At 35.0% G+C, this 22,321-nt stretch overlaps 2 protein-coding genes across 5 annotated transcripts; one reads left to right on the top strand and one right to left on the bottom strand.

Moving 5' to 3' along the window:
• Window positions 1-4,307: 4,307 nt before the first annotated feature.
• On the top strand, window positions 4,308-6,214 carry LOC132305291 (squamosa promoter-binding protein 1-like). Its single transcript, XM_059802959.1, has 2 exons — window positions 4,308-4,826; window positions 5,852-6,214. Exons 1-2 carry the CDS (start codon window positions 4,504-4,506, stop codon window positions 5,967-5,969), a joined length of 441 nt encoding a protein of 146 aa, XP_059658942.1. The 5' UTR covers window positions 4,308-4,503; the 3' UTR covers window positions 5,970-6,214.
• A 1,785-nt stretch (window positions 6,215-7,999) lies between these two features.
• LOC132305270 (glyoxysomal processing protease, glyoxysomal) lies at window positions 8,000-21,383 on the bottom strand. Of its 4 annotated transcripts, XM_059802942.1 has the most exons (15): window positions 21,106-21,372; window positions 20,816-20,862; window positions 20,513-20,699; window positions 20,311-20,358; window positions 20,134-20,214; window positions 19,660-19,803; window positions 18,033-18,155; window positions 17,758-17,861; window positions 17,168-17,253; window positions 16,992-17,086; window positions 16,676-16,838; window positions 13,320-13,955; window positions 11,967-12,162; window positions 9,350-9,441; window positions 8,000-8,502 (listed from the first exon to the last, which is right to left on the bottom strand). In XM_059802942.1, the coding sequence occupies exons 1-15, from the start codon at window positions 21,169-21,171 to the stop codon at window positions 8,237-8,239; spliced, it is 2,334 nt and encodes a 777-aa protein (XP_059658925.1). In that variant the 5' UTR covers window positions 21,172-21,372; the 3' UTR covers window positions 8,000-8,236. The 4 variants fall into 4 exon arrangements, with proteins under 4 accessions (XP_059658925.1, XP_059658927.1, XP_059658937.1 ...); XM_059802944.1 differs by lacking the exon at window positions 16,676-16,838 and having other exon boundaries at window positions 13,320-14,067; window positions 21,106-21,368; XM_059802948.1 differs by lacking the exon at window positions 8,000-8,502 and having other exon boundaries at window positions 9,350-9,480; window positions 21,106-21,383.
• Between the last annotated feature and the right edge of the window lie 938 nt (window positions 21,384-22,321).

Here is a 22,321-nt window from a genome sequence, read left to right as displayed (position 1 = left end):
AGAAAATTTTTCGAGAAAGTTGTGGGAAAATATTATTTTATTAGTTTGGATAGCATGAAAGGGAAAAGAAAATAATTTATTTACCAAAACTACCCTCATGATTTCAAATATTGAAAAATAAATTAATTTTGTGTTGGATGAATCATCTTTATATCCAATTATTTATATTAATTTTTAGCAATTAAATAGTAAAATAATGGATTAATAATAATAATTATTATTATTATTATTATTATTATTTATATTCATATTTAAATTAGACAAACTAAGGAGAACTACATTTTAGTTGTCAAATTCTTTTTATTTTCTGTTTTCAATAATAATTATTTATATTTATATGTAGAATATAATTCATTTATCATAACATACTCATGTTTTATCATAAAATAGTGGATTAATAATAATAATAATAATAATTATTATTATTATTATTCATATTAAAATTAGAAAAACTAGGAGGACTGCATTTTAGTTGCTAGATTTTTTTATTTTGTGTTTTCAATAACAATTATTTATATTTATATGTAGAATATAGTTCATTTATGATAATATACTCATATTTTATTGAATTATTAAATATATTTTTTTTAAGCCTCCTTAAAGAAACATTAAATGCAACTCTAGGATAAAAATTGTCATGCAAAAGTAACATATTTTATAATGATGCATAATAATTTTATGGTTCATACATAATTTATTAGTCCCCTTTCATATTTTTTATAAATATGAACCACTTCTATGCAAATTTTTCTTTGCAAAAATCACACAGTATAAAACTCAATTCAGTTCAAAACTGTATAGATAGTAGAAAATAAATATTATATGGATTTTCATCCATGTGAAATTGTTATGTCATTTAAATAATATGATAGACTCAAATTAATCTCTTCCCATATTTCTATTGAGATATTGATAAAAATTAAAAGTAGTTGTTGGAATATTTTCTAAGTCTGAATTTAATAACCAGTGAAAAAAAAAAAGGGAGAAACAACTAGGCATAATAGAAATTTTGGAAATAAAATGATAGTTTGGTGCGAGAAAGTAAACTTTCCTATGTTTTATGCGGGAAAATATTTTGGAAAAATTTATCGAGGTGGGAATCCCACTTTCCCAAAAATTTTCCCTTTCCAAGGTAACCAAACTCCCAAAATTAATTTTCTTTTCCGTTTCTTTTCCTTTCTACTTACTTCACGAATAATTTATGTTTTTTACTGTCAATTTCTGTAAAGTAAAAATAAAAATTATGTTTATTAATATAATTTTATTTTTTATTTTTTTAAAAGTACTTTCACGTTTAATGAAGGAAAAAGAAAGTAAATATTCGTTACTTTCCTACATGGTTCATAGGAACTACTTCTCTAATCTTTATATAATAAAATAAAAATTCCCAAAATTATTGTATCACCAATTCACCGTCGCCTCCACCAACACCGCTCCTCCCCAGCATGGCCACCACTACTGCCACCTCCTCCCATTGTAGCCATTGCCACTTCCTCCCACAGTCCTACGGTGGTGGTGGGGCTGTGAATGACTGTGGTGGTGGTGGTTGAGGAGGTGGGGACTGTGGTGGTGGCGGTTGAGGAGGTGGGGACTGTTGTGGTGTCGGGGCTGCCATTGTTGTTGTTGCAGGGTGGTGTGGTGGCGACGGCCGCAACGACATAGGCATAGATGGAGATTGAGAGAGATGGTGAATTAGGGATGAATTTAGAAAACAAAATTAAAATCATAATTATTGAACTTACTTTCTAATTTTTAGCTTTCAAAATATTGAAAGCAGAATAAATTATTAAACATCATTTTATTTTTTATTTCATCTAAAAAAGTAAAATCATAATTTTACTTTTGGAGAAAAGTGAAAATTAAAATCAGAGTGAAAGTTTTAGTTTTAGATGCACACCACTTGAGCTAAATGTTGACAGTTGTGATGGTGCTTGATATCAAAGTTGGGAATGTTTGAGTAATAAAATGAAGTGGTGTTCCAGCATCTACCAAATTGTTTAGCCTTGCATGTTCTATTTCTTGGTAGATTTGAAAATTAGGAATATAATGGATATAGCAGTTAATCAGAGGTTATATATGACCTTAAAAGCCTGACTCCACTTAGGTTCTTTTTGTGGACATCCCGCATAAATAGTCTGGCCCATGAGAACTTTGGAGCATGCTCAATGGCAACACAGTCAAATAAGACAAATGTTATTCTTCTTCTTCTTCAATTTTTCTGTTATTTACAATTGTATGTGTATCCATCCTAAGATCAAAGATTAATTTAGAATTTTGCACTAATAATGATATTTATAATCAATGTGTATAATTTGATTTTTGGCCAAAAGATTGCTAACCGTGGTTGAAATCAAGACCTTTCCAAAAATCACGAATAACTATAAACTATTAAGGAGACGGTCTCGGAGTCAGATTTGAAGAGGTGGTTCTACTCAATTACGCAAGTGCTCAAATGACCGTTACATATTCTATTTGATTTTATTCTTTTGAATTCAATAAATTGTGCTAATATTACTGTTTTATATTTTATTTGATTTTATAATTTTGCACGAATCAAAATTTGATATAAGAGAAGATTTGTGGTAATGTCAAGATACATTTGGACTAGAAAATTTCATATTCGAAAAAATTCAAAATATTTTATTTTCAAGTGCAGGTTTTTGTTGGTGACATTCTAAACTTAGTTATTTCATGCATAAATAAACGCTATCCCTAAACCTAAATAAATGTAGGTAAAGGAGGAGGGATGAAAGAAAGGGAAAGAATTAGAAACAAATAGGAATCCACAAGCTTTTTAGAAAATATAACAGCATCAACGGGCCAAAGTTAGTTGAGAAGTTGAAAAATATCAGTATTGAGAAATATGACATTGATGTACAAGTATTTATGTATATTTTGTTATCTTTTATTCATGATGTGATAATAGAGGTGTAGTTTATAAGACATGCAAGTAAATGAGCTCCCACCCAATTTATATAGGATAAGCTCTTTACAATAAATATACACATGTTTCTAGATTTAATGCTAGGAAAATTAGTTTCTAGAATACCTCAAAAAAAAAAAAAAAAAAATAGCTAAAATATTTTCAAATCATTAGAGAACTCCAAACTATGCTATAGAAGTATATACATTTCTATACAAGTGTAACTAGTTCTAGAACAGTAGAGTCATGCAGACATCGAGGGTCAATACAACAACAACAAAATTCATTAATTGTAAAGAAATTAAAGTCATATGAAAATTCAAATTTATTAATTTATAGGTATATGAAAATATAAATATAAATTACATATATATGAATTTATGATATTTGTCCCTTTAGCTTTTTATTTCGTAATATCACTAGTTCACCGCACTTTTAAAAATGAAAAATGTTCACATCTGATTTTTCAAATTGGTGATTACACTCATGATTTGTAGGTAAAATGAGTACTAATTGAGTGGAGACTAAATTCATTGTGAGAACAAATGGAATGCAAACAAATTTACCAATAGGCCAGTGGCTTATTGAGATTAAGTTTCTATTTTTCAAAGGGAGGTCAGGGGTTCGAGTCTTGGTGGAGACATATGTGTGAGTACCAATTAAGAGAAAAAAAAAAAAAAAAATTGAAAAAAAAATTGTGCTAGGACACACCCTACAATAGTGGACAGTTGTACCACGTCCGACACGTGTCAAAGCATGAGTGGTCCAATTTGTTAAATAATTGGACCATGCAGGCCCTCACCTTTAACTCTCCAATCATGCACCTAAAAATACAAGAATCGTCTCTCTCAAGAAAGGACTTTCAATTGTCATATGTGTGTGTATGTGCATGTGAATAGACAGTGTCTTCTCTGCAATATTGCATATAAATCATACTGAATTTGAAGAGAAATGAAATTGGTGGGGCATGTGGTTCACAAATACAGAATGGTCATAGTTCTAAATTAGATGTGATGGTCCTCAATTGGGTCATAGACTCTCATATGAATGGCTTTTGAAATAGATGGTATAGGCCACTAAGGAATATTCCTGTTAGTATGGCTTTCTTATAGCAACTCTCTCTACTATACTATACATTCATGCAAATTAATTTTATCATGCAATGAAATGCTAAAGTTGTAGATAAAGATAAGAGTAGCTACAGTATGTATTATTATCATTCATATATATATATATATAGCATTATTAATGTTTTTTTTTTTTCTTTTTTTTTGAAAAGTCAAGCAAACACATGCATCCACTTGTAGTTTGGCCTCGCCAGGGCACCAACACTCATCCTCCAAATTAATGTTAATAGGATGGAGATATAAAGTATTGCTCCTCTTGTACCATGCACCTTTACACCTATATATCAAATAATTAGTCTACTCTAAACCTAGCTTCTTACCTCCATTACACTCAAGAAAAAGGAATGGAACTTGTGGTCCTCAAACACTTCTTTTTCACAACCCTTGGCAAAGTTTAACTTTCTTCTTGTCTATACTATTCTCAATTTTCATTTTATTCTCTTGTACCAAGAAATGGAAGCAAGCAAAGCTCAAGGGAAGATGAGAAAGATATATAGAATGAAGGAAGATAAAGTACAGACGGAAGAGGAGGAGGAAGATGATGATTTAGGGTTGGAGTTTAGAGAGGATGACAATAGTAAATCGACTTCATCTGGAAAGAAAGGATCCAGTGGAGGAGGATCAGCACAGCCTTGTTGCCAGGTGGAGAACTGCATTGCAGATATGACTGATGCCAGGAAGTACCATCGCCGGCACAAGGTCTGTGAGCTTCATGCCAAGGCCCCAGTTGTTGTCGTTGCCGGACTCCAGCAGCGTTTCTGTCAGCAATGCAGCAGGTTGGGAAACCCTATTTGTCATTTCTAGCTTGTATCCCTCTACTTGAATTATCTGGCTATAAATTTTTCGGAGCTCTAGAGCTGCCTTAATTATATGGTTACTTAGTTTGCGTTGAATTAAAAGGATGTGTGCTAATTGAACTTGTCTGTTAAAGCAGTAATCCTTCAATAAAGTATATAATGTTTTTTTGGCTAAGGGACAATGGATTTTGATTCTAAATGTTTTTTTTTTAGAAATTCTTTCATACTGCGCGCACGCGTAATAGAGGGAAATATAAATAATTATGAAAAGGAACAATTTATTTGAGCGGAATAAAAATTTAAGATTCGTGTAGCCAACCCTAAATTGTTGGAAAAAAGAGGCTTAGGTTGTTCGATGTCGGACTAATTGATTCATCTATCTAGATCAACTATTAATATCTTTTGATGCATTACACACAGGGAAGGAATAATTTATATTTATCTCATTAATATTTATTGTTAGATGAAAGATTCACTTAATGCATTACACACAGGGAACTACAGTTATTATTTTTTTTCCCCAACATTTGCCTAATTCTCCCCAAAATAGCAAAAGCATATCACAACATAATATGGATAACTCCAAAAGTAGTGCCTACTTATAACAAGACCTTTTGTCAGACGTCTCATGGAAATAAAATGATAATAACATTTTACATAACATTTAAATTTTACTTTTGTGTAATAGCATTTGAATTGAAATTTTGTTAGTTGCAGCTAGAAGATTATGTTTAAATTACAGTGAGATGTGTGGTTTGTGCTTTTAAAGGTCACAAAATCATTATGGTGAAACCATTTTCTGCACAGATTAATACTTCTAAGTGGTACACCAAATGAAATCTGATTCTAAACTTCTATCTCAATCTCTGTCAATATAGTTTTATTTAGATTTATATTGGTTAAGCACATTAGTTAAGTAGTTATCATACTGACTTAGACAAAGAATTAGAACAAGAGAGAGAACCTCGTACATACCTTCAGTTCACCCTTCTGACATTCTGCAGGTTTCATGAACTGAAAGAGTTTGATGAAGCTAAAAGAAGCTGCCGCATGCGTTTGGCTGGACACAATGAGCGTCGCCGCAAAAGCTCATATGAATATCAAGGAGAAGGATCAAGCTGAAAAGGGGATATATTAACCCTCAATAAAATTAAGGCAAATCAATGATTTAACATTGTGATCACTAGGATGCTCTCTCTCTTCTGTCAAATTTTTAGAATATTTATTGTTGATCTTTCATATATGTATAACGTATTTCGAACCATAAAGCCTAACAGCTCTGTGGCCATCAATTTTGGTGCAGTGTACTGTTGGTAGCTGTGTATTCCCTTTGGTACTCTATATGGTAGTAATTCTTGTTCAATCCATATGCAATCCTTTGTCTCTGTCACTGACTCACTCGCCATTTCATTCTTCTTAGAAGTTAAATTTTATCTCGAGGTCGGAAACTAAAAATCTGGTTTTAGCAAAGGGTTCGATTGATCTCCTCAAGTTGCTCACCAAGTCCACGAGTGCTGCTCTTCCATAACCTCTCTGCAGTTGTTCAATAGTACATAACTGGCAGATAGTAGGGATTTGTCTACTTTCTCCTTATTAACTTTTTTTCCTAGATAAAGCTTGTATTACTTGAATTACTTCTATATATACACACACATGTATATATATTTGTATTAGTTGCCTTCAAACTATCTAGTTTTCTAGTCTCTTATCTGCACAATGTGTGAGGTATTTGTCTAATAATTCTTGATTGCTTAGTAACATTCTTTCGGCATAATCATAAACTATTTATTTACCAATGAAAAGTATAGATCTTTGATTTTTCTTTTGGAAGCAACCCTCCCCCTTTTCCATGATCTCAGGCAGAATGAGTCACATGAGCATAATGACTAATAGGAATGACAACATCCAGGATTAATGTAAGATATGAAAATATATATATATATATATATATGTAAGATATGAAAAAGAACATCATATTAATTAACTAGAACTATCCAAAAAAAAAAAAGCAAAAAAAGGAAAAAGTAAGAACATACATACCAGAAATCTACAGAGAGCCATTGAAGCTTCTTCCATTAACTGTATTTAGCCTTCGATTGTTAAAGTGGAGTTGAGATAGAAAATGCAAATGCACCAAGTGCCGTGCCATCAAGAACATCACCTTTCACGTGTGCCTGTGCCTTCATCCATGCAACAAGAACATCATCATAGGTTTTTCATACATGCCAATAGTTCATGTAGGCACCTCTTATATAATTCGAATCATATATATTTCTTTCACTATGTTTGCAAAACGAAGCAACCAGACCTCTTAATACTTTTGTTGCCTTCCACTGAACATGTTATAGAAGATACTCCGATAAACAAGAAAAAGGAGGTCTCGACAAGGATGTTCAAGATTGCAAATGCAGATCAAATGCTTCAAAATTTGGTATAGGTTGCTTTACAAAGTAATTAATCATTTACAAACCTGAAAGAAGATGACATTTACCTTCAACAGCTACCACTAGGGGCCATAGTCCTCCAGGAAGGACCCTTTACTGACGAAGATTCAATCATGTCATCATACATATAAACATCTAAAGGAAATTGTCTTCAGGTTCCTATATTTGATTTAAATCATATACAAAAACGAGCCCAATCCTTTTTTCAGTTGATCAATAAAAGGTGAAAAATAAAATAAAAATAAAAATTTTGATCCCAGTGCACAAGAACCCTTGTGGCTGGAGATATCTTTTAAATTATATACTCAAATTGGAGACAGGCCTAACAGAAGAAAGCCCCATGTAAAAAGCAATTATCGGATTCATATGCAATTGGGTTACTGTTTATATTTTGTAAGCATTAATCTTTACTATTATATCAAGCAATAATTACTCTGATTTAGCAAAAAGGTCTCTCCCATGGAAAAATAGACCACTTCCTAATTTCAAGCATATCCTTGTGGTTTAAGCTAAAGCAATACTACCATGGATCAAGATAGCGTCAGGCACCATGACAACAAATAAATGGCCCTAGATTCATCGAAGGACTTGTGACACATACCCTCAATATTTGGAATATTACGGCTTGTAAATGAGATTTTGCTTTTGTAGCTCCATTTCTTTTTTCTTTTTTCATAATATCACAATCATGGAATGTTGAATCATGACTTCAAATGGAATTGGAAGAAATTGAATTAATGGCGTTTCCATAGAACAATTACAGTTATGTTACAACCATAATAAAACTACAACTTTCAATTCAAAGAACTCGATCTTTTTGACTATTTATTCTTTTTTCCTATGTAAAGTCACTTCAGAGATATTCCAATATAGAAGGGCTTTGAAACAAAATCCCAGTTGCTGGTGATACCCTTCTTATTTGTTCATAAGGGAATTGCTGGATGGTCATAACTTACTGGGAATAAACTTGGAAGAAATTCTTTCCACGTTGCCAAGTTGAGCTGTCCTTTTCAGCATCTCATGTCTTTCGGCTATAAATTTTGCAAATCGCGAACCCTTCCCTTCAGTGTTGTTATCTCCTGGTAGTGACTCTGGCAGATTAGGCAAAAAAGGACCTGGCTTCGGAAATAATGGTGGCACCAATGCCCATACTGAAGCAAGGTGTTCATTAGGTTTGTCCAGATCTTCTAAGAGTGATAAATCCTGCATGTCTGTCGGAATAAAAGCACACAATCAGTACATTCAAATAGCATACCTCGCTGGATACTTCAAGCAAATTCATTCAGAAAAACCAGGATACAGAGAAATCCCATGGAATCAGAAAGATCAATTTTTTATATATATATATACAATAATCATTTTACTTTTTGCTTTACAACATATGCTTTTCAACCCAAATTTCTCATATGCGGGGCACATTGCAGTTCCTTGTGGTAAGTAATTAAACATATGTTGTAGGCAATTGAATTAGAGCATCGAAATCATATGGAAAACAAATTAAAACCATTCAATTGCTCACGTCATATCTGATGTAGAAATTGCCAAAGCCTATATGGGCTGTTTGGATGCCAAAAACCCAAACGACGCGGCTCAGTTTCTGGTGCAGTTTCAATGAGCCCAGTTTGACCTAAGAGACCCATTCACGATAGAAAACAGCCCAACCATCTATACTCACCAGTTATGTTCGTATCATTTTCGTCATTTCAGGCCCTCTCATTGCGTTTATCTGTCCTATAGGAGAGCTATCATTTTTTTTTTTGGATTTTTGTTAAAGATCAAAATGGACAAGGATTGAAATGATATTTGGTATTTATTTTAGTTTAGTGATTAGGATCTCATCCTTATTTTTTTGTGATTTTTAGAGAGAGTGCCAAATGGGCTGTTTTTAGGATTATATTCCTTATAAAAATAATAGGTGCAGGTTCAGCAATCATTATTCATCAAAACCAGATGATAATTCGTTTTTTTTAGAACTTAGTGGATTCAAAGTTATTCATCTCCAATTTTTATCAACCTTTTGCTTCATTAGTATCCAAAACACAAATATGGCTAGATAACCTGTTGAGAACTTGAAGATAGGCTCCAGAGCTGCACATGGAATGCTGAAGTTCAAATGTGGTATCACAGCCCCTCCACCGTGTTTTGCATTGCTGTATCAAGAAATCATGTCATTAACTATGAAGTTCAATCTGCAAGCATTAAACAATTTATATAGATTAACAGCAGCATTCGAATTTTCAAAAAGGAAAATATTAAATGAATAATAACAAAAGAAACATCATATGATTCTGTCTTAGCATAATTTTTGTTTTCTTTTTAAAAAATAATTTGATCATAGCATGTACTGTGGTACAAGAAACATCATGTAGTTCTATAATATCAACATTGCTCCCTGCATAGAAGTTATACTGGAGTATGATGCTACTTGTCTTAGAAAAGAAACATGATGTGATTCTCTAATAGCATAATACAGATCAAAGTAGCGTCACAGACCAATTTAGGTACCACAATCATATGACTCAAAGTATTATAAGAAACATTACACGGATTGTGGGAATTGGCAGCAGCAAGTTCATATTAGAATAATAAATAAAGACAAATGAGATGACTTTCGCATCTCCAGCAGCACCTCTTTAAGTTAAATATCATAAACCAATTAATCATCAATAACAGTGCAGCCAACATAGGAGGGGAAGAGAGCATCTCTTGTTACATTAACACGTGCTTTATGAAAATGGCGGAAACAACCCTTTGAAACCACAATGTGATTTGATGTGATTTGGCACGGAAAGGACACCAACACGTGTCTCCCTTCTCAACTTGCAGAAAGTAAAGGTGTCAAATAAGCCCACTTGTCTCATTTTTTATACCTTTCATGCAATCCCCAAAATCCACTGTTCAGGTAGTAAATCTAGCAAATCCAGTCTTTTCCATTTGAAACGGTAGTTGCAATTTTTAATAAATGCAGCATTCAGCTTGCAGGATAGGGCCCGAAATTGATTATATCTACATAATTCGAAAGGTTTATTTGTTTATTCTACTACCATATCTGGTACTCTCAAATTGTTATCTTCCTTTCTTTTCAGATCTTTATAGAAATAGAAATAATTACATTCGTGAGATAGTTGGAGTAGCACCAATTGCAGATAAAATGAGAAAATTCGGTTAAGATGGTTTGGACACGTGCACAGAAGACCTTTAAGTGCACAAGTTAGGAAGAATGACATAGTCCGCATCGAGGGTAATACAAAGGTTATGATAACATATGATTTGATTGAGACCATTGGCCTTAGGATAGAGCGGAATGGAAAAATAGGATTCATGTAACCAACCACAAGTAGTTGGGAAAAAGGCTTTGGTGGTGGTGGTGGTGGTGGTTGTATCTTCCTTTGGCTCTGTGAGAATGCACAATGAGAACAAACACTATCTTGACCTCCAAGATACATGCAATCTTTTCTTTTCCCTTTTCCTTTTGGCCAGACAATTAATGCATTTTTATAAAATAACTCCACCTTTGAGGAATTTGGATGCCAACGGGAAATGAAAAAAAAAATGCAAATTCCATTCCCAACCCACATGTGTTCGTAATGGAATAGCCAAGATGCTAATTTAGGGAGGGGGGAGGCGATGGAGTAAACATAATGAGCTGATTTCATTTCAGTATTGTTTATATATGCCCCAGTTGTAATACAGTTGCGACTGAGTGAGCCTATCAGTAGCTTGTTGAGGCCATCCTTGTTTGATGATAAGGCCTAGTGATCATCACAATCCAGTCTCCCCAAAAGCTCAAAACTAACTTCATCAGTAGCCTGCTAAGTGCTGACCCTGAAGCAGCCAAAAGAAATAGACAACAATACAGTTGACCCTCTCGTAATTACTATTCAATAACTCAATAATTGTACTAAACGACATCTGGAAGAACCAACTTGATTGGTAGTTAATTTATAATTCTATTACAAAATGAAAAGTGTATTATATTAATTACTACTCCCTCTGTCCCACAAAAAGTGTACCTTTTTGGGAACCTAAGTTTTAAAGAGTGTAGTTTTTAATGTTTTTTCATTATAGTGGTAGGGAATGAATTTCCAAATATACTCTTCTTTGGTGGGTCCACATGAGGTCATTACTTTTATAACTTCAAGGCAAGAAGGGTAAATTAGGAATATTAAAAAAATAGTACATTGAATTTTGAATTGCGACAATTATTTTGCAACAGCCAAAAATGGAAAGGTGGACACTTTTTGTGGGGCGGAGGGAGTAAATTGGAAATGTACATATAAATACAAAATCTACATAAGAAATTCTAAAAATATTACTATATTTCATGTTTTAGCCATTGAAAATATCGACCAATCAGTAAAGGAATATTAAGAGTAGAGTTAGTAACTATACGAGATATATTTATTGTTTGTGAAACTGTTGGAAGTATTGTTGCAAATATAGCTAGAACGTCCCTCACAAATTGTGAATACTATGTATTCTTCATTTTATGTATGCATGAATTTTTATTTTTATTTTAAATTTTGCTAATCCATACATAAATCTGTTAATTAATAAATCTAATGTCTCCCATTGTAATCAATTATTTGAGGGTTGACTAAGATGATGTAATGCAGGAATACTATCACATCAACAATCATTTTGATTTTCTTCTGAACAATTTCAAATATCATACCTTGTAACAAGGCCAATCATATGACCATCTGAATTAATAACGGCACCGCCACTACCACCAGGATGGACAGCTGCTGTTGTTTCAAGCATTGCTGGAAAATGTCCTACATTCTCTTGTGTACTAGATTGCTGGGGTGAAGGCATTTTGGCTTCAACTACTTTTGCTACTGCACCAAGGGAAGCAGATGGGGAAAAGTCTGATGCAAAGTTCAAAAGAAAACCAGATGCAAGAATTTCAGCACCAAATAAAACCAAAATATAATTGGCAATAAATTATTGTGTTATTTATTATAAAATAAAAAATAAAAATAGCAAGACCCAAAAATACCACCAGTTGATATAATAAGAAAGATACAATAGAGTGTGGTTTAATTGAAGTTATGACCTTAGATAATGCATAATGGCGAAATACGATTTCTGTAACTGCACCAAAAAGTTATGACAAGTTTTTGTTGACTTGGGTCTAGTATGATGGTTTGGGCATATTTGGAAATCCATTGGAAATAAAAATCAGTCCCATCTCTTTCCCATTGTACTTCCCCTGCCAGCACGCTGTCTAGGCAAGAATAGGAATGCACTTTATTACTTTAAAGTAACCCCTCTGGAACCATGTCCCATGGGAGTGGTGTGGATGCTGGAACTTGACAGGTCTACAGAATTTCGGGTTCAGCAAAGTTTACAAAACGGAATCCTTGTTCAAGGCTGTATATCTTATCTTAACTATATGGCTCAGAAAATTTATGCCCTGATATCATGATATTACAAAACAAAATATATCGAGTAGTGTAGGATCAAGACGATTACAAATTTTGGTTAATTTTTTAAGAAGTTTTGACTGCTAAGCGTTAAATAGAGCTTTGAGTTCCAGAGAAGCCACTCTGTGCCAGAAATAATAACAAATCCACCCCTCCCAATACCCCACATTGACAAAGCTAATGGCCTACACGCACCTAATAGTATCATGTTGTTTGCTAACAAACTTGAAGGTCACTCTCTTAAGGATCTTAACAACTATGAAAAGTACAAACAAGAAAGAGGATAAGACCTTTAAGATGTCATGTCAAAATAAAAATATAAAATCTTTAACCGAGTGTCTAAATCTTCTTCAAATGGGTACTTGAGTAGAAAAGTCCAAGCAATAAAGGTCTTGATTCTCTAGAATGATTCGAATGAAGTTATTTCATAGAAACAATCCATCCAGACTAGAGTAGATAAAAATTAATATGACTTTTCATGTTATATAAATATATAGCCCTCTACATGCAAAGAAAACAAGGAAATGTTCCCATTTCCATTGAATACCCAGGCTTATGAAAAAGAATATACATATATATAAGCTAAGCAAAATGTTTACCACATCTTGGTCCAAATATTCCATGTCCAATGACAAATGCCTTTGATCCTGGGGATGGGAATCTGAAGTCCATAACAATGGGGCAAAGCTTATCTGGAACAAAGTCAAGCTGCAATAGAGCAATGTCCAAAGGACCTTTAGAAACATACAATACCCTAGCATTGCACCATATCCAGGGGTCCATATGATCCAAGCGAACACGTATGCTCCTATGGCTTTTGTTGGTCACACTAAATTTATATTGGACACGGTCATCATTTACCGAAGAATCTGCAGTCTTCAGTCTTCCAGTCATCAAACCCTGACTCCTCTGGTGGGCACCAACTCCCTCATGCTCTGGACGAGCAAATTGATCGGATGGGAGGGAAAATATCTCTGATTTGGTTTCATATCTTACACCACTTAGAGGTAATTTCCCAAACCTCCATGGCTCCAGCAAGTGAGCATTTGTAAGAATCAGACCTTGGTTGTTGAGCAAAACACCGGATGCCCATACTCCGTTGTCAACAGTTACAAGACAAATTGAAGCCAATGCCTTCTCAACAGGTGACTGTAGAGGGAAACTGGAATCACAATGCCCATGAAACTGATTGGTGAATCCATAAAAGCCAAGGCTGTTAGATAGAGATGTGTTCCCTACAGCATTTAACTTTCCACTGTTATAATGGATCCCTTTCCATGCATTTTGAGGCTCCTCCTGCAGCAAGTCACTGCAAGCAGTTGCAATGGCTTCCCACGGAATCACCAGCTGTCATCCAAAGTCACCATTTTGCATAATGCAGTACATATGAGAAATTTTAACATTCTATTATTTAAAAACCCATAGTATCTAATTTCTTTTCAAGCAGCGAACTTAGTTACAGTATCTACTACTAATAATACTTAATATGACTAGTAAGTCATATTTTTGGAGTATATTGGTATATGTTGGATATAAAAACATACTTTCAAATGGATCTCTAGTTAAATACATGCTAATATAATATCCACCAATATAGATAATTAACATAAGCCTCAATTATAAGAAATCAAGAGGTACTTACCGTTTGGAAAAATAAAATAAAATCAAGAAGTACTTTAGATGACATTTACATAAAGTTACATTCTATTAGTTTTGTTGATGAGTGGAGATGGAAGTATCACAACCGATGTAGCATAAATACCAGGTGGAATGAGACTGATTTGTAAGGGAGACAAAATGGCAATGTATTTTTTTGGAAGGTAAAAAAAAATGGCAATGTCAAGGTCACCACAAACTCCTCAATGCAGGGCCTTACTAAGGGTTAATTTAAGTTTTGAGAAGTCTGATCAAGCCTTATGTCTCAAATGCACCGGGGTCAAAGCTAGTTCTCAGGTCTTCTGCAAATGTAGGGCAGAGGTCTATTTATAATTTATAAGAGCAAGGACGTGCTCATGGCGATGTGGTGGTCTAAAGAGGTTATGCCACATGTCTTTAATGAGCTGTACGTATCTAATCAGACATGGTAAGGTCGGGATTGCAACTATAGGGATCGTTGTTGCAACAACAGGGTGGCATGGAGGTAATCCCTTGGGAGGTAATCGTACATAGATGAGGTGTGTATATTGCATGGACTCTTCAAAGTACATGAGACACTTGTATCAGAGCACACGAATCTTGGATATGGGTCCAGCACATCTAGATGGACATGCACCTAGACAATATATGCAATATGTTGAAGTTAAATAATTATACATAAAACTATCATTTTATGATCTTTTTGTCATAATAAAGTACTATGTCGAACACTTTATGTTACTGGAAAACAGCTTTTATCATAAGAAATAAGAGAAAAATATTAAATAACATAAACATTTACTTCCTTGTATTTTTGGGTTTGAGTAATAAACCTAACACTTTTAAACACATACCAGCACCCAACACATGCACCCAAATCCATTTAACTTAAGAGGTAGTCTAATATGTGGTAGTCCAAGGTGGGCATGACAATAGTCATGCATCAAACTATAAAAGCTTCCTGAGTCCTACACCCAACCGAGGCAGAACATGAGGTGTATCAAGATGCTGTGATGCTCAGATATGTTTCTGGAGCAGCAAGGCTTATCCAAGAAGAAGAGGTTCTCACTGCAAGGCTTATATGAGGAAATGAAGTTATCGTTAAATAATGTATATAATTGTAGAGAAGGAAGCAAGACCCATCTAAGGATTAAAAATCCTAGCAACAAGGCTTATCATGAGGATAATAGTTCCTCACCATCTTTACAGCCGCAACGAGACTTATCTGAGGAGACAGGCTTCTCACAATATCATGCAGTACATGTGGAGAAGGCTAGGCCCTATTGGAAACCTTATATTCCTGTGAAGAAGGGAGTGAGGTTTGTCTGTAACCAGATTCATGTTGATAATGTAAGAAGATCGTAGAATGTTTGTAGAGAGACAGGTTCACCATTATGTAGAGAGACAGATTCACCATTAGAGAAGTACGCATGGAAGCCCCCCGTTGCAAACTACAAATCTAATAAGAGATAATGAGCCTGTAGAGAAGGCATAATATAGACGAGCTGATGAAGAGACATAAGATAATCCTATCAAATATAACCTATGAGTTCGCAGAGAGGTCTAATATAGTAAGTGTGTGGGAAATAATAAAACTTGATGGCAAGACAGGCCCATATGAGATTCTTAACAAGGATCATAAAATAAGCTGTCAATAAACATGCTGAGAGTAATAAAATTAATAATAACTATTATAGATAAGCTGGCAGAAGCCCGTTGAGGACGTGTTGGTACAATCTATCGTCCCCTACCATATGCAATAGATTACCTCCACCCAGTCAATAGACTCAAGGTCATGCAGATCATAGAGAGAAAGAGTCTGTGATTTACTCAAGGTCATGCAGATCATAGAGAAAGAGAGTCTGTGATTCTCATTACTTAGGAGGATACTACATCCCAAATTAAAAGACACACGGGCCATAATGAGTGTCATGTAGGAGAGGTAGAAATGCCATGTAAGCTGCCACCTCAACACCATGTGGTGAGGTAAAATGTGCCAACTGCCAACTATATCCCCCGTGTAGTAAGGAGCCCTGTATCCACATTTTCTAATGACAACATGATTAAGGTTATTTTTAATGCGTGTAGATATAATTCTGACTTCTCATGCTTTCTCCAATATGCAGTCTTTGAGGATTCAGTTTTAATAGTGGGGTTTTCCATTCATTTCTGTTTATAATGCAGTAATTTGTAAAGGTATACAAAACAAATACAAAATAGTATGGGCCTACTATAAGCCTTATGGGGATAGGTTGAGGGCCATAACATCTATCTTATTGAATATCAGGGCGATTGGTCAAACTGTTTTGGTTGTGCTTACCTAGCCTTGAGGTTGGTGAAGGCATTTCTAAATGGTTAGTTCGCCTATCCTTCCAGGCTATGAAAGGTTCCTTGCCTCTTCGAGTAAAATTTTTGAGCTTCTTTTTATGTCCATTATACTCTCTTTTTTTCTTTTTTCCCAGTTCTAATATAACCCAACTTGCCTGACAAAAAACAAAAAATGTTTTCTGATGAGAAGAAAAAATAATTTTAATAAATGATATTTCTAAAACTAAAATAAAATGTGTGCCCCCCATGCATGTAGTTATAAGAGGGCTTACTGCAAGCATGGAGAAAGGTAAATGTTCCTGAGTTACCTGAATTTCAGCACCACTGCTCTTCTGCCTTAACGGCTTTGTCAGAACACCAATAAGTTGAGATTGTTCCCCAAAAACTGGACCACCTTCCATCCCTGATAAATTTAGTGTCAGAATGCAATCAGATTCAATAGTATTAAATGAACCATGGATGTCTATCAGGGGAATGCTTGTACCAGGAAGGCACCGAATATCAGCCATCAACAATGACGTAGTGGTAGAACTAGATGGATAGCAGTTGGCAACAGATCCCACTGATATACTGTTTCAATCAGCAAAAATATCAAAGATTTAACACCAAGATGCGACTTTTTTGGTGATAGCACAAACAGGAGAAGTTATCAGCAAACAGCAAAAGGTTGTTACCACTAATTTTGACTTTAAAGATAAGATGACTACAACTTTCTTCTCTTGTTCAGTTCTATAAAGATCAGTATTCTCGGTTTGTGGACTAAATTCAGTAACATTTACCAAGGGAATGACAGAAAAGAGTGGGGAAGAGTCTGAGTCTCACTCATGTATGACAATTGTTCCAGAAATCAAGCGGAGAGAGAGAAAGAGACAGACACAGAGATAGAGAGATAGAGGCAGTCATCTAGCTAGGGGCAGTAGGGAACAGAAGGAAACAATTTCCCTGAAGACACCTATTAATAATTCTATACATAAACTTCAAAAACTTTTGGCACTGAACCTCTATCTATATAAGAAGAAGAAGAATAAAATAAAAATAATAAATAATAAATAAATAAATAACCAGAAACTATACCTGTTAAAAAAGTGTAGAGGAGACAAGACACCAAAAGGAGAACCCATTGCCAGAAGAAGATGTCCCCTCTTGTTTGAGGGAGATATATTTAATTTTGGCCGATCCTAAATAAAATTGTATAAGCTGTTATTCTCATGAATAAGCAACTGAAATGCATAAACAGAATACAAGCAGAAAATGTAAATCTAACTCGGAAATATACGGTTATACATGGTATACTACAGATCATTCACTATGGTGGAAAGCTAATAACGAAGATGAAAAAATGAAAATACCTTGACAATTATTGAGGAAACTCCAAGAAGGGCGATTCTAGTAGTAGACAAGTTCACAAGATTTGGAATGTTTGATTCTCCTCCTAACATGTGCCTCTTATTATGCACTGAAGATTGCTCAACCTGAAAGAACAATTGAAATTTGTATTACCTGACAAACAATAAGGTCACCTACGATGTTAAAGTTTGAAATGCATTTGGGATTACCATCTCTTATGGGGTTTCCATCACCTAAGGAAAAAAAAAATTAAAAAAAAAAGTTTAAATCTGCTTGTAAGCATATTAACCATAGCCTTGGTTTGCTAAGTCTAACAAGTAGTGGTCCGTTTTCAAATCATCATGAAGCCAGATTCCTTTCTTACAATGCTTAACACTAATAACATTTAGAAATTGTCCCTATTTTGCATCATAACCTGAGACAAGCCAATTTGATTCATCATGTCAATTGTTTTTGTACTGTCAGTATACTTTTCATTTGACCAAACAAACCCTATGTAACAATTTGCTTTCACCCTTGCAAACATCAACTTTTGACAGAGCAGGAGCATCAATGGAACTTCCAAAGAAATTTCTACTTTTATCAAAGCATGTTGGCATTCGGGTTGCTGCTAGCCTTGTAATACAGCCCACCGTTTTTCATTAAATGACCTGTAAGACACCACTGCCACGAAATCACAAGTATAAGCAGACAGGAACTCAGCAACAAATAATTCCGATCACTATGCATAGATGGTGAGTGGTGCTTAGTTAAGTACATCAATAATGGATGTCTTCAGTAAATGAGAGTTTCCCATTGTCATCCATAACACCAGACCCCCCACCTGATTCCATCCAGATACCACATCAAAGAGCAGACCCGCATGAATGGGTTATTATCCTGTACAAGCTCTAGAATGTGCCAGCACCTGGAAGGAGCCTAGCATGCATAACCCAGGAGGTAGCAGGTACCATATAAAGAAGATGAGTGTAATTATATTACATCAGATCTATCCAAAATTTAAATCCAACAGCACAAAAAAATAATAATAATAATAAATTAATTAAATTAAATTAAAAAATAAAAAATAAAACCAGCCTAGCTTATGGTAGAAAGAATACCATGACAAGCTAGTATGGACCATAATAAGATACTGCAAAGGATTTCACAAAGATATCAGCTATCATGGTATTCAAAGTCCAGAGAACGCTTGCATTATCATGAAAATTTGCTTATACTTGCCAATGAAAAATAAATAAATAAATTTTCTTATGGGCATATTAAATTTGCAGTGCCTCCCGAAAAAAATTGTTAGGCATGTTAGTTAATCTAACATCCACTTTTATTTCATAGGATAAATTATTGGGTAACCTGGGGTACCGACAATGTAGTACCCCCGGGGCAAGGGTGGCAAATAATTTCTCCTTTTGTAGGACCAAATATGAGACGGGATGGAAGTAGCATACTATTCAACATGATCAAAGCACATTCCACTATTTTACCTTACATTTTTTAGCCAAATTATTACTTCTTAGAGGGATAAATAACTATAAGCCATCAAATATTTGATGATGGCATTAGTTGTTAGAATGATTAGTATTTTTCTTCATTTAAAGAGCAAAATAGAGATGTTTATTGAAGGCTAAATACCTGTGTTCGAATAGCATCCACAAAAGATTGAGGACCATCACTGTATGAGGCTAAGGACCAACCAGCCTCCCAGCCATGCTCCAATGAGCTAGAAGAAGATTCAATTAGTGATTGCAGAGCAATAGACGATGCAGGAACATCAACCTTCACAATGGACATCATACATAGTATCATAAACCATATAGCATATATAGAAAATTTTCAAGTGCAACTAATTTTAAGCAATGACAATGAAAAACAGGCATAAACAAAAGCCTTCTGGTCCCACTAGAATGTAACATAACCGCCATTACAAACAGACAAGCATAATACCTTAGGCAAGCATCAAATTTAACATAACAATGATTTATTCTCACAAGAGAATTACTGCATGAATAGATGAACATTGATGTATTACACCAAGAGAAATAGAAAATAAAAGGTTCTCACGCATGCTAAATGACAAATCTACAAATTGGGGAGCTAAATGTCTACCAATGTTAAAAGTTGTGCAGATAACCAACAAGGAGCTTGCTTTTCTGACACTTTAGCTTCATCTTCCACCTCTGTCCTCCCCTATGGACCAAAACACAAACATCATCTCTAACCCAATAAAATGAAGCTCATCAGACATTAAATTACAATTGGAACATCATGTGTTGTATCTTATACCTCTACCATTATATCAATCTGAACACCAGGGATCAACTCGGGTTTGGCCTGCAAGATATTGATAGGAAAATAGACAAATAGAAGTTAAACAGCAAAACCAAAATTATAGTAGCTCAAATGTGGTTTATCTTTAATAAGTAAACATATATGTATTTGTATAGACATATACATATGTATACATAAGCACATATATAGCTCCAACCTGAGAAATGTTCTCCCTATGTTGTGGTGATAGAAATGGCTCAATAATAGATGCAACAGTCACCACCAATGCCAAACCGGGCAACGACCTCCCATCAACATCGCCTCCAATTTGGAGAGACTTTGGAGTAAAACGAAAAGAACCGGGCAATAACATGCCAGATGATGAAAGTGTCGTTTTGCCAGAGCTATACATTCAAAACCAAACAATGGGTACCTCAATTAAGTCCATGAGAAAGCCAAATACCATATCCTCATACTCCCACAGAGATAATATTGGATAAAAAATTTAGTTATCACTCACTTGTAATGATGAAAAGCATGTTTTCGCATCTTCAGACCTTTTGGGTCCTGAAATCAATGAAAAAATTATAACCCAGTTGAAATAAACCCAAATTAAATATCAGTAAATGATAAGTAAGCATATCAATGAAAATTTGTAATTCAAAAGCAACTACCAAAACTTAAATGACAGTAAATGATTAGCAAGCAGTCAAGCATAGCTTACATAGGTACTCACATACACAAACACCCTATGTACATGTGTGTGTGTATATATATATACGTATCTAAGCACAGAGAGAAACTACTCACAGGGCCTTGAATTCTGACCATGACGGCATAATTGCGGGCAACATCGACGATTTCGGGCAATCCCATGTCCTAAAGTTGGTTCGAGTCTGGAGGGTCTGAGAAGTCTAAAGCTAAAGCAACTCGAGACCGTGATATAGCTTGGAAGTGGATTGAATTTTGCTTTGCTGATAAATTGGATTGGAAGGATTGAATCGTTTGAACTGGCAAAATACCTATGGAATATATATATATATAATTTGGATTAAGTTTACGATCTAGGAGGCGACTAAAGGATGAACGACGTCGTTGGCCTCTTGGGGCACAAGTAGACTGCTTATTTTTAAAGGGTAATTTTTACTGACCTTTCCTATAATTTGCTATAATTACATCTTTTTCAGAAACGACGAAAATTAACAGCTACTATTTTTATTAAAATTTTTAAAATATCCTTTTCTATATAGTTAAATAAATATTATATTAAAAATATATATATATATATACTTGATATTCCAATTGATTAATACTTACGGGATTCAGAGTATTGGGTTCTTTGAAGCTTTCTTCGAGATAAGCCGACTTTTCCTTGGAGAGTCTGAGTTTCTTCCTAGTCAGGCCGTTCTCGTCCTCGTCGACGACGTCGTTTCCCGCCGCCGCCTGCGATGAGTCCCTCTTGTTTCCACCACCATCTGATCCGCCGCCTCTATAAATGCAGAAATCCATCTGAAACGACGACACCGCACTGTTCAGGGACGACACCGCCGCCCCTTCCTCCACCTCCGCCACCGCAGCCGGCGGCGGCGTCACTGTCACGTCGAAGCCCCTCGCCCCCATGTTTCCCGATGAACCCCCATCTGAACTCCCTATCAAAACCCCACAAAAAAAACAAATTAATTCAAACCCCTATCCGTCACCTGTGATGGCGACGAATTGTGGTGGTAGGTTTGAGACGGTGAGGCTGTGAGATGGCGACAGCGAGGATCTGAGACAATCTGATTTCCGGCGAGCTCGGACCTAAAAGTTCCGGCCGAAGGTGGGTACGATTCCTCCAGCACTGCAAGAGAATTTGGACTAGAAACATGAATTTGCTGATCTAGTCCTAGTTGAACTAGGGTGCCATGAATGCTGACCATGGATGGTACAATTTTGGAAATTTCTGTTATGTCCCCGCCGGTGAAGAGCTCGTTGCCCACCGCTATTCTGGTGATCTTCGTGGCCAGAATATATGTCTTTATGTGGG

The sequence above is a fragment of the Cornus florida genome, unplaced genomic scaffold (assembly GCF_030987335.1).
Source record: "Cornus florida cultivar Cherokee Brave unplaced genomic scaffold, ASM3098733v1 CherokeeBrave_3.0.0_Hap2_Chr01, whole genome shotgun sequence".
Lineage (NCBI taxonomy): Eukaryota > Viridiplantae > Streptophyta > Magnoliopsida > Cornales > Cornaceae > Cornus > Cornus florida.
This window is presented reverse-complemented; position numbering and strand designations above follow the sequence as displayed.